The sequence below is a fragment of the Talpa occidentalis genome, unplaced genomic scaffold (assembly GCF_014898055.3).
Source record: "Talpa occidentalis isolate TD23 unplaced genomic scaffold, MPIMG_talOcc4v2.1 talOcc4.5, whole genome shotgun sequence".
In the NCBI taxonomy this organism is placed as follows: domain Eukaryota; kingdom Metazoa; phylum Chordata; class Mammalia; order Eulipotyphla; family Talpidae; genus Talpa; species Talpa occidentalis.
Window position 1 is genome coordinate 93,468,537 of NW_023604861.1, and position 13,115 is coordinate 93,481,651.

The 13,115-nt window shown below is 45.3% G+C and overlaps 2 protein-coding genes across 3 annotated transcripts in view; one reads left to right on the forward strand and one right to left on the reverse strand.

Moving 5' to 3' along the window:
• Positions 1–13,115, forward strand: part of TCF7L1 (transcription factor 7 like 1) — a 147,254-nt gene that overhangs the window by 15,161 nt on the left and 118,978 nt on the right. The gene's annotated exons all lie outside the window — the stretch shown is intronic.
• Positions 3,457–4,064, reverse strand: LOC119259124 (39S ribosomal protein L42, mitochondrial). The gene has a single exon (XM_037527735.2). It carries the CDS (start codon positions 4,003–4,005, stop codon positions 3,577–3,579), a length of 429 nt encoding a protein of 142 aa, XP_037383632.1. The 5' UTR covers positions 4,006–4,064; the 3' UTR covers positions 3,457–3,576.

The window sequence follows — 13,115 nt, forward strand, 5'->3', positions numbered from 1 at the left end:
CTTTTTTGTCCTTCATTAAAAAAAGTTTCTTTTCATAGTTTTTAAATTCTTTATTGTGTCTGGATTAAAGATAATTTATCAAGAAATTATGGTACATGATGTGAGACTCTTGTGAAATATTGAAGTAGCCAAGTTGAAATTTGTTCTGTATTCTTCATAGGATATAAAGAACTTCCTCATTAGGTTTTCATCTGATGACTCCTATGGTGTTTCTCAAAGTGTGAATTTTGTTAAATGCAGCTCTGTGATGTCTTTTAACAAATTTTTCTGTCCCCTGTAGTTATTGAAAATTGTTAGTTTGGTTTATATTTTTGATCATGTTTCAGGGTTCTCTCTCTCTGCCTTCTCTTCCCCACTCTCTACCTCTCCCTCCTCCACATCACTTTTTAAATTTGTTTTTCCTCTATTCTTTCATGAATGTTCTTTTGTCAGGAGATCCATTTCTTCATTAGCAACTTCAAAACAGGTGATAGTCTGTTTATACCACTCCTTCATTTATGAGCTACAATTTTTTTTAAAAAGAAACTACACAATGTGCACTATTATCTTAGATCAGAAGTCAGTAAATTAAGGCCCACAGGCTAAAACCAACTTACTTCTTTTTTTTTTTTAAAAAAGATTTATTTATGCATACAAGAACTGGGGTATAGGCCAGAGGTGTGGGGGGTGAGAGGACTCACCAGAGACAGAGCGGGGAACAGAACAGGCAGCTGTACTGAAATACACTAATGAAGGGAGCAGCAGGCGAGATAGGAGAGGTCTGCTGTGCCATGTGGGTAGCTCCTTGGCTGGGGATCAAACTCGTGCTGCAGTGGCTGCAGGTAGCTTCATAGGTTGCGTCTTAACCCCTTGCGCCACCAGGGAGGCCCACTTCTTATTTTTTGTCCAGGGAGGCCCACTTCTTATTTTTTGTAAGTAAAGTTTTATTAGAACACAGCTATGCTTATTCGTTGTCTTTGGCTCCTCTTGCACTACAAGGACTGCTTTTGCACTACAAGTTGCCAGTGAAGCCATAATGTAGCCCACAGATCTAAAAGGTCTTGCTTATTACAGAAAAAGTTTCCTGAGCCCTGCTCTAGAGCATATGGAAAAGCATTTAAATGCTTAATTCTTTCCTTTTATTTGCTAGTTTTCAGTTGACTTCCCTTTCATCCTGCAAAGGTGACCAATGAAGTTATTTTTTAAAATATCATTATGGATTCTTTGATTGTTATCTATTTGTATTTCAATCCATTTACAGTTATTATCCTTATCATTTCTCCAATTGCCCCATCTTTAGCCAGTGGGAGTCTCTTCAAGGACTCCAGTGTCCTTTGGACATATTCCTATTAGTCTTGATGCTTTCCTGTTTATTGGTGTGGCACGTTTTTATAGGCTCAACATGTGCATTTCCTGTCCCAGACCTGAGCCAGCCATTTCTAGAAGGAACTGTGGATCCTTTTAGTGAAATGTGTTATTTAAGGCCATAGACCGAATAGAAAGGTAATAATGCTAGTCTGTTTAATGTTAGTAGCACACCAAGCAATTCCATAGTTTAAAAGTAGAATAGTGTGCCTGTTCTAATTTGAAAATATTTAATAAGCTCTCATTTGCTTTAAAAGTATGTAATATCCTTTTAAATATAATTGTAATATTACCAATGTTATTAATTATCCTCTTATCTAGTTCATAATTATAGTTGTACATTATAGTTGTTTATAAAATTAATCTTTCATGCTTATATTTTATCCTTTAAATAAATATATATGTATTCTTTATTTTTTTAAGATTTATTTATTTATGCATACAAGAGCTGGGGTACAGGCCAGTGCCCCAGCTGGGGTACAGGGGAGGTGAGAGGTCTCACCAGAGACAGAGTGGGGAACAGAACAGGCAGACTGACAGAAACACACTGCTGGGGGGAGCAGAGACAGGAGTGAGTGAGACAGGAGAGGTCCGCTTCGCCATGTGGGTTGCTCCCTGGCAGGCCGGGGATTGAACTCGTGTTACAGAGGCTGCGATTGCTTCATAGTGTGATGCTTAACCCCATGAGCCACCAGGGAGGCCCTATATATATGTATTCTGCTACTCGTTGCTTTTCCACAGATAAAGTTCATAAGATTTCCACCCAAGTTGCATTTAGAATACTTCCCTATTTTTGAAAGGTCATGTTCAAATAATGACAAAAAGCTAAACCTGCTTCTTTTCCGTATTTCCTACAGTGTTTGATTAATTATGTAGGTTGATCTTTATATGACCATATAATCTTTGATCAGACAAAATGTTTAAGCCTTTTGAAGATTGGAGCTAAAACATAATAACAAATTGCCGTTGAATGCTGAAACCAGGCCACGTTTTGATGTATTTCTGGGTTTTGAAGTATTTCTGGGGCGGCTTCGTAGTTGCAAAGATTAAAAATAAGGTTGTATACAAACATTGTAGAACAATGCCTGGCACATAGTAAGGGCTTCCTTAAGGTAAACTCATTATTGTCCTGGATAATTAGTTGTCCTGGATTTTCAGGAACTCCCTATCCCTTATAAAATTTAGTTTCTATGCTACACTATTCCCTGGGTGCTTATATTCAGTTTTGGATTACTGGTTTCTAGAATCCATATTGTTTATTATTTTTTAAAAATTTATTTATTTATGCATATAAGAACTGGGGTGTAAGCCAGAGGTGTGGGGGGTGAGAGGATTCTCCAGAAAGATTGGGGAGCAGGACGGGCAAATTGACTGAAATACACTGCTGAGGGGAGTAGCAGATGAGGCAGAAGAGGTCTGCTGTGCTATGTGGGTCAGCTCCCTGGCCGGCTGGGGATCGAACTCGTGCTGCAGTGGTTGGCGATAGCTTGCACCACCAGGGAGCCCTAGAATCCATATTCTTAAGGACCCTGGCTATGATAGGTCTGTTCACCCCCCCTTTTTTTAAAGATGTATTTATTTATGCATACAAAAACTGGGGCACAGTCCAGAGGGGGGGATGTGAGAGGATTCACCAGTGATGGAGTGGGGAACAGAACAGGCAGATTGACTGAAATACACTGCTGAGGGGAGCAGCGGGTAAGTCAGGAGAGGTCTGCTGCTCCATGTGGGTAGCTTCCCTGGCCGGAAGTCGAGCTCCTGCTGCGGTGGCTGCAGATCGCTTCATAGGTTGCGTCTTGACCTCTTGCGCCACCAAGGAGGCCCAGGTCTGCTCCCTTTTGAACACTGTGCCTTGCACACAAAATCTGCTTGTGTGTGACTATTTATTATTTATTTGTATTTCTCTCTTTTTATTCGTTCGTTTATTCCTGCTCTACCTTTCTCATCACCCCATTTGCCTCTTTTAGTGCAAAAAATAAACAGCAAAAGCTGTCTTCTGGACATTTTTAGATTAATGAGGGAAATCATTGCCTTCTGGTGTCTTTCCGGGTATAATCTTTGATAAGTTGAACATTGGCGGCTGATCATTTTTGTACTTTACTTTTTTTTTTTTTCCTAATAAAGATATTTTATTATTTCACTATAAATTTGTTAATATGCCAGATTGCATTTTCTAAATGGAAAATGAGACATAAGATAACACTTCTTTGACTCTTGAGAACTTTGATATCATCATCTGTCTTTTGGAGGGTCCAGTTTCTTACGACGTCTATGATACTGTCCACGAGGATACCAACGGTGCTTAGTAGTAAAGAACATTTTGCTAAGTTGTTCTATCATGGGTCCTTGCTCAAAGTGTTCACCTTTTTCTTCTAATCTGGTTTTTAGCACTTGATCATGTGTTTCTTCATTATTATGTACAGGGTCTGGTCGAGGGATAGGTTTTGTGTGTTCATATGGAATGTCCACAGATGGGTGGTAGCATACTATTGTCCTGTTGTCAGATGTCAAAGCCAGCTCTACTTTGCAATTATAGTCATCTGGAAGAGAAGAATATGTAGACTTACGACAAATACAATATAAAGCTCCATTTTGAATTGGAAATAAATGTTTCAAAATAGTTCTGTTTGATATGGCCCATTTTACTGCTGCTAGTGCCATGGGGAATCAAGAACCTATTTTCATCCCTTGACAGCTGGTCACCACGAGGCCGCCATCTTGCCCCCTGTACTTTACTTTTTTTATGTAAGTTTTCTCAATTCATCCCAGTACTGAGGCTACACAACTTTTTAAACATAAAGCAAATGTCCATGCTGGAGGTAGAACTTCAAGTCTGGCCCTCTGGCTTGTAGCTCTGGACTTTTCTATGATACTGGAGTGTGTTAGCAGTTGTGGAAGCCATATGTTTTTACAGGCCTGAGCCAAGGAAAATACTTTAGAATTACATTAGCGACTCCAAGGTATTTGGGCTGTTCTGAGAGCACATATGATAGTTTTCCAGTTAGATGAACAAGAGCTTTTGTTTTATACTCAAGTTTCTTATATGCTGCAGAACAATAGTGCCTCTATCAGCGTTTCCCAGAGTAACATCCTCTGGATGTTAATAGGTAGGACTTGCTGGGCTTCATTTCTGCAGGACTTTTCAAGCCTTTAATATGCAGGCTGCCCCCTGACTCTGTTAGAGGGGAGCATGTTATGCAAGATTGCTTGCATGCTTATTTGACCAAAGCTTTCCTTATGCTTGGAATACTACCCTTCCCCACATACCCCTCCACTCAGTATGTAAGTCTCAACTCACACTTTCTGCATCTCAGCCTTACATGTAGTTAGTTCCCTGCTGTAATTCTCAGCTCTCTGTCCTTGAGCACATTTCACAGTTGGTAAATACCTGGTCCAATTATTATCTGACATGTGCTTATCTCCTCTGGATCCTAAACTCACTGAAGAAGACAGAGAGTGGGTTTGTTCTGTTCGCTTTTGTGTTCTGTACACCAGATTTACAGAAGGCCCTCGGCAAATATTTGTCAATGAATGAAGCAACCATAGAACCATTCGTTTCCATTAGTAGCTCATGGGACTAGTGTGCCCCAAAATAGACTTTGGGAACCACAAATCAGTCTGTGATGCCACTATAGGTACTTACTCTTCCATATGCAGCTCTTCAGAAATCTAGTAAACTTACTGAGCACATCCAGCTAGCAGGGGCCGGTCAGTATATTTAAAGGTGAGGCTCAGTGCTTGAAATAACTTGTCTCCTTGGCTAATAGTGAATCGGCCTGGATTAGAACTGTGGTTTCCTGATACCTGTCCTAACGCCCATTCCCCACAGGCCTGGCTGCAGCCCATTCTAACATTGTTAGTTACATAAATAGGAACTAGTGTTTCAGGCTGTAGGGGGAGGGAGAAATCAGATGCCCCTTTGTACACTAATTAACGCAGGCAGAACAAAAGACCCAGCTTGGTTTTCAGGCTCAAGTTTGGCTCATATGTGGTCTTCAGCAAAGATTATGATCTTGGATAAATTAAAAACAAATGTTAAAGAAGTCATAATGAGGTAGAAAGGGAGTTCAGAATTCTTGTTTTTAAACACTTGGGGTAAACAGACCTCTCTAAAGCAGACATTTACCTCCCCTCCTCCACTTGACCTCAGGCTCCATCCTTAGGATTCCTGTTCACTTTTATGGAAGTTAGCAAGGTAGGTAGATGCGTACAGGTGAGCTCACATCACTGTGTACAAGCCTTGCTCACCAAGCCACTAGCTCTTCTGAACCAGGGAAATAACAGTTTGGTAAATCCACTAATGGGTCAAGTCAAAAGGTGTCACTCATTGGCAAAATGCCCTCTTCCTAGGAATGACCCATGTGGGGCTGCTACCCCACCCGGCTTCCTTGTGCTCAAGGCGAGTGGGGGGTGCGCACAGAGCCCCCCTGTGTTCTCCAGGCACACTTCCCCGGCACATTAATGACTGGGGCTGGGAGCTCTGGGGTCTGGGAAGTAGGGCTCTATGGAAAAGCCACAGTGCAGGCAGCCTTCACCAGCCAGGAACCGCAGTACAGAAGTAAAGAAGCTCAGAGGTGCTATGTGTGTGTTGTCTCCATGCCGGTAAAGTTCCCATGAGAACATTGCATGGGCTCTATGTGGAGACCTCGGTCCTCTGTCCTGCCTGCTTACCTCTCCACTCTCAGAGTGTGCTTTGTATCACTCCGTGGGCATGCGTGTGTCTGTAGGTCTCCGTGGCTGGCTCTCAGTGGGGGCCAATATTGCCCTCTGGGGACATTTGGCAACCTCTGGAGACATTTTTTCATTGTCCTCTTGGGAAGGGGTGCACACTACTAGCACTTTGTGGGTGGAGGCCAGGGGTGCTGCTCAGCACCTTAACATAGGGTGGTCCCTGACAACCAAAATTATCTTGCTGTGGGTGTCCGTGGAGCTGTGGTTGACAGGCACACATGCACACCGTGTGTGTGTGCGTGTGTGTGTGTGAAAGTGTAGAGAAGGGATCTTACAGATGCCAGCTGGATTTTAGCAATAGTTGAGGTCCAGAGCAGTGAAGAGAGTGCCTAGCCTTATGGCACTAGAGGGGAATAGAGGGACTGCTATTGGAATTTTTCTTCCTACTCCCAGTACTTTTTTTTTTTTTTAAGATTTATTTATTTATGATACAAGAGCTGGGGTAAAGGCCAAAGGTGGGGGGTGTGTGTGAGAGAGGATTCACTAGAAACAGAGCAGGGATCAGAACAGGCAGATTGACTGAAATATACTGTTGAGGGGAGCAGTGGGTGAGTCAGGAGAGGTCTGCTGTGCCATGTGGGTAGCTCCCTGGCCGGGGATCAAACTTGTGTTGCAGAGACTGCCGATGATAGCTTCATAGGTTACATCTTAACCCTTGCATCACCAGCGAGGCCCCCCTATTCCCAGCACTTTTTGCTGTGATAATATTTTCATTCTTTGGGGCATTCTCTGTGTCCCCGAGGAGTGTTGCATACATTAACTGTTTTAATCCTCAGAATGACCCTGCAAGTGGGGACAGTGGTTATTCCTGCTTTTGCTGTAGAGGAAATCCAGGCGCAGAGAGGTTGAGAGCCTTGTTTGAGGCCACTTAGCAATCCAGGGGCAGACACTGGTTTAGAACCCAAATTTTCAGCTCCTGCCTGTGGCACCACCTCTTTCTGGACCACGCTGCTGGTTTGTGTGAGCTTGAGGGACATGACCTGTATTGTGAGGAAACAGTATCGGTGATGTGATGTTTCTTCCAGTAGTTATATTTTGAAGCTTGCGTTTGGAAAGGGTCATTAATGCCTGAATTTTGTCTCTAAGAAACGCTGAACTATAGAGCCTGCAGTTTTTGGCCCCACTGCCTTCTGCTGCATCTCTTGCTGAGGAGGCCTTGGGTGGAGAGCAGGAGCAATGTTGGCAAATTGGTTGCGTGGGACCTGGGGAGCTGGGGAGAGGGGGCAGGATGAGAGAGACCCTGGCTAGCTTTCTTGCTTTTCCCTCCTGTCGCCTTACTTCCCTGCTTAGGAGAGTTCTTGGGGTTAGTGGGAGGTGAGGGACAATTAGTGGTAGTTACTCATGATTCTTGCAGACAGGGGACATGGCTTTTAGAGGTAGCTTTTGGGACAGAGAGAGGCTGGGGCACTCTTGTCAGAGTGTGCTTGGAGGACCACATGGAAGCACATATTCCATGGGAAGGAGGGGAAGTTGATAGTGCCTCCTAGGGAGGTCAGCTGCAGATACACCCACATATAAAGGAGGAACCCAGCACACAGCCATGGAAGTGCTGATGGTGTGGACACGAGACGGGCAGCAGCTGATATTGCTGATGGTAGCAGGGTACAGCCTCTGACATCGGCCCAGAGCTGACCAGTGCATAGACTTCATCTTGTTTCCTTGCCCCCCTGACATAGACGCTTTGGTACTTAGACAACCTAATTTCTTTTGTATCGGGCCCCTCAATCCTTTTGGGCTTGGTGTCCAAGGGATCTGCTACATGATTCCTTGTGAAGCTGAAACCTGTCTGAAACTCCAAGTTTCCAACCTTCCTATGGACCGTTATAGTTCTTTTTACGTGTAGTCTGTTGTGGGGAAATATGCAACACTGAAAAATAGTATCTGACCAAACCTTTTGTTGAGAGAGTTTGGGGGACAGAGAGAAAGCTCACATTGAAAGTCCTGAGAAAAATCTTTGTGTTTGAATTGCCAAAACCACTTGGCCAGATTAGTTTTGGGGCTGATAAAATTTCCTATCTCCTTTCGGGAAAAAAATTCTGGGGTTTTCTACTGTTGATGTATCTTTCATCTGTGTGTTCTCCTTTAATAAACTGTTATTAGGCCTCTCTGTAAGTGGATAATTGAGCAGAGTAGCGTACTAATTCATCTCTCAGCCAGGCCTGAAGTGAGGCCTGGTTCTTTGGAGATAATCCAGAACCAAATACCCACAGCTCACCTGCTGAAGGGCCTCCGAGCCGGAACCCCGCCAGGCCTTTCCATCGTCTGTAGAAGTTTGTTCTCCACCCTAACAAAGATCTCTGTTATTGAAGAACCGCGCCTTTAAATCTGACTGCTTTCCATCTCTGGTACAAATTGTCTTCCCTCAGGCAAGTTTCTGTCTCAGACTTGGCTGTGAGGATGTGAAGCACAATCGGGCTTTGTGGTGGAAGAGGGCTTTGCAGTGCTCTTGAAGGTGGGGTTCAGCCTTGTATAAATAAATAGCAGCAGGCTCAGCTTCAGGAAGAGGGGATTCCTGGAACAGGAGAGACTGGTGCTTAAGACAGGAAACTCTTCCTGGTGTTTCTGCAGCCTTTGCAGCTTCTTCCAGGCTTGTTCTTTTGTACCCTCTCTGGGCAGGCCTGGAGCCTTTGTTTTCCTCTGGGTGGACTGACTGAGCTCTTCTGACTCCTGGGCATCTTGGACCAACGACTGACCCTCAAGAATCCTTAGGGTCCAAATGATCGCTGGCTTTCTGTGGTCCAGTGAGATGCACTTTGTCCTTTGTAAGGGCAACCCGCAGCCTCCGGAGGCTTAGCTGTTGGTTGCTCTGAGTTTCTTGGGAACCAGTTAGGCAATAGCCTGCCATGCCTTTGGCTTTTTTTTTTTTTTTTTTTTAACTTCTTATGTTGTGGGCATTATCTGTAGCGGTGCCCTCTCCCGCATGAATTCTGGAGACTGCGAAGGGCATATATGACCGCCTGCACTGTGGAAGACCTGGTGGGCTGTGACCGGAGGTAGGTTTGGCTGTTCCTACTGCTTCCCACATCTCTGCCAGCCCTCTGGCTGTTTTGGGGTATAGATCCTTGGGCATCAGAGGTGGGAGAAACCTCTGGTCTTTTTGGCCCAAGACCCACAGGAAACTTGGTAAGGGGATGCTTAGAGAACAGAGTGACATCTGGCTCTTCAAGGACCCATGCAGCATGCCTGCTCCCGGACGAGTGTGCTGGCGGCCCTGTTGCCCTGGCAGCCTCATCCTGCCTGGCCCTGCCAGCTTCCTTCCACCCCTCACAGAGCTGTTCTTGCTCGCTTTCTCTGTCTGCTGCTTAGGGGTCCCAGTTCCTCCCAGGGTGTCTCTATTGCTTTCCTTTTGTCTTGGCTCAGCCATCCCCAGGCGCTTGGCCTGATGGTCACTTGGTTCTCTGGGCTTCAGAGCCCATCAGCCCGAGGAGCAGTTGCCTGGAATACTGCCGGGGAGTGTGGGAGGGGGCCACCATGCTCATCTCCAGCCATACTTTTTCTCCTAATGACTTTGTTGGTTTTTCTTTCTTTCCAAATATAAAAAGAAATTAGCATATGGAAAAATTGACTCTTTGGTGCACAGTTTTATTAGGTTTAGCACATAAAGACTTATAAAACCCTTACTGCAGTACCAAGTCCCTGTGCTTGTGCTACCCCTTCGTGGTTACGTGTCCTCTCACCTCTTAACCCTGCAGCCTGTCCTATCCTCAACACTCTCCCTAAAGAGTTGTTGGCCATGTTGTGAGCATTTTCCCAGAAATTTCATTGGTACTTAGACGTGTAAGTCAATACAAACATGAAAAGCAAGTCCACTCTCCTAAGAACCTCCCCTTTCCTCTGCCCCTCATTTCACTGTGCTGAGCTTGTCCCTGTCTCAGCCTCATCAGATCAACCAGCTCCCCACCCTCAGCTGTGTCCATGGTTTAGCATTTTCATCTATTCCATCCCTGTTTTCCTACTCTTAGTAAAAATATTTCTTCTAGCCCACTGCTTCAAAAATATGCGTTACAAGAAAAAAATAGATGAATTCTAAGTTTGAAGGAATGAAGAGTGCTCAAAGGAGACAGATAAGTTGATAAAAGTGCACTGAAACTCTTGTTGGTGAATTTGAGTCTCTATTTTATTTTTGAAGTCTTGGTACACCTTTAGAAAAAGTTAAGAGGCTTAATTTTGTTCTGTAAGCTCTTTGCAGATGTCAGTGAGCACCCACAAATCATTCCTATTTAGTTGGAATAAGACGAGGTGGTGGCCCGTGTCTGTCTGGCTCCCCTTGTCCGTGTGGGAGAATCAGGCCCAGAGATATAATCCATTGCCACAGATAAATGGAGGCCTTCACCAGATTGCCCAGTGTCCTTCTAGCCCACATTTGCCCTCTGGGAAAAGTCTCCCCCCTGTACTGTCACAGCTTTGTCTCTTGAGAGAGATTCTTCTCATTTAATGACGTGTGGATGCCTGAGGCTCCAGGATGAGTTGCAGTTGTCCAATTCCTGGTAAATTTTCAAATTCTGTGGTACTTTGGAGGCATGAGTGAACTTGGGATATTTTTTAGGGTAAATAATAAAGTCTATAAGATGTGATTTGATTGCTTGGTTTTTGGTGCCAGAGCTTGAAGTGATTGGCCCTTGTGCAAGGGGAACAGAAGTTAGTCTGTGGGCTGTAGTTTTCCCGAAGCTGGGGGAGAAGCTGGGTTCTGAGCTGTGAGGGAAGGGAGGAATGCCAGGTGGGTGGGGCTGCTTCTCTGACTCTGAACTTGCCCTCTGTCCCTTTGCTCAGGGTTTGCCCCTCCTGCCTCCTGGGAGCTACCGGTGGTTGACTGGCGGGAAGGTAATGACTTCTGTGTGAGGAGGAATGCACTCTTTGGTGGTGGTCTAAGGTCTGGGGAGCCAGGTTGGCATGTGAGGCCCATGGGATATAAAAGAAGTCCCTGTTTATACTCTGGTGTGTATTCAGTGCATGTGCAAGCTGTGGACTGAGGACTTGTGGCATTGAACTCATAGGGGAACAGCACTCTGGGGATGGCCCCTTGGGTAGGTTAGTGCCAGGGCCCAAAGCTGGAAGGAGATGGGCCCAGGCTCCCGTGGTCAGTCTGAGCCCAGGCTGGGGGCCCAGTGTACATTCCCACTCAGGAGGCCGCGGCTGGGGATCTAACCAGGCAGGCCCAGCAAGGCAAACCAGCGGCAGACCACAGGCCAGGCAGACGGCTCTCAGAACAGAGGGTTGGAGATCAAAGCGGTGAGGTGCTCCAAAAGTTGAGAATTACTGGCCCATTAGAATTCCCTGGAGCCTGTGGTTCTTTTTAAGTATGCCTGCCTGACCTCCGTGCTCAAACTGTGGGCAGAATGTGTACTTTTAGACGTTCCCTTTGTGAATGTGCATTGCTGGGCTTGAGAACCCTTCCTCAGCCACTCTGTGAATAGAGGAAGAAGCCAGGCCCAGATGAAAAGTCAGAACAGCAGTCAGGCTGTCTTCCCAAGCCAGGTCGCTGCTTGCTGGACAGCAGGTTCACAGAGCACTGGCTCCGTTTTCTTGATCCAGCTTCTCTCTCTAACTGAACAAAAACATCTCCCTCCATCACGGGTCAAGCCTTCCCTTGTTCGTTTGTTTTCACAGGAGACATTCTACTTTCTCTTATAAGCTCATCTCTGGGCTCACCCTCTTTTGCCTTGGGGATGGTGGCTTGACCCTCTTGCTTCGCTAAGTACCTAGGTTTGTGGTCCTCCTCACTTTAACAGCTGTCAAATTGTTTCTGGAATGAGACTGAGCTTCTGTAGGTCTTGGTATTTTTTTTTCTGTTTTATCTTTGTGTTCCTGGCACATTAGAAGCTTTGTAACAAAAGCTAATTGCATTAATGTTTTCATGAAAGGGCCAACCGCAGTTCTTCACCCCCCCTGCCTCTTGCCACATTCCCCCTGTTTATGGGACTTACTCTTCCACTGTATCCAATAGAGGCCGCTGTAAACTGGACCTGTCAGGAACCAGATCCAAGGCAGCCCCCAGCGTGCTCCTGAAAACCACCAAAATAAACACAAAATACACTCTCGCCGAATTCTGAGAAGGAAGGTCCTCAAAGGTCACAAGGTCCAGTGGCTCTCAACCCTAGCTGCGCATTAGAATCATCTGGGGAGCTCTTAACAAATGCTCATGCCCAGCTCCCACATCTAGAGATTTTGATTCAGCTGGTCCGGGGTGGGGCTCAGGCTTTGGTGGAATTTTCTTAAAGCTCCCAAGGGCTTCTATATACAGCCAAGTTTGTGAACCACTGCTCTTAGTCCAGCGCTCCTCACTGAATCTTTGAAAGAAAGGATTAAAAGGACAGGCCTGTAGTATCGCCATATGCTGGCTGTAGAGTCAACAGCAGTGCCCCCTGGATTCCCAAAGCCCCTCCATCCTCCAGCTCTGCCATCCAGCAGACTTGGCCTTGGACCACTCTGGCCCAGAGGCCGGAAGCAGATGCTGAATAGAATCTAATTTCATACTGATCAGTGGCAAACATGAGAAAATGGTGTCATGGGCTCTCCACGAGGAGCTCCATCTTTAAGATCATAAATTTGACTTGAATATTGTATTAGTTTGCTAGAGCTGCTGTAACAAAGCACCACTACTGGGTGGCTTAAACAACAGAAATGTATTGTCTCACAGAGCTGGAGACTAAAAGTCTGAAATCAAGCAGGGGTAGTTCCTCCTGAGTCCTGTGTGGGAGGGTCTTCTCTCTCCCCTGATTGTAGATGGTCCCCTTCTCCCTGTACCTCTTCACATCTTCTCTCTGTGTGTCTGTGACCAAACTTTCCCCTTTATAAGAACACCCTTCGTACTGGGTCGTACCTCTTCTTAACTTGATTCCTTCTGTAAAGACCTTGTCTCATATAAATTAGGTCACATTCTGAGGTCTGAATCCTAGGACTTCAATACATCTTTTTTTTGAGGACATACAAATCAGCCTATCGCTGATCCATTCAAGCTTTGCCCCTCAACTGCAGCTTATAGTGAGTAGAGCCACATTTAATAATTTTTTTAATTCCCATCCCACCCTCAACACTCAGAG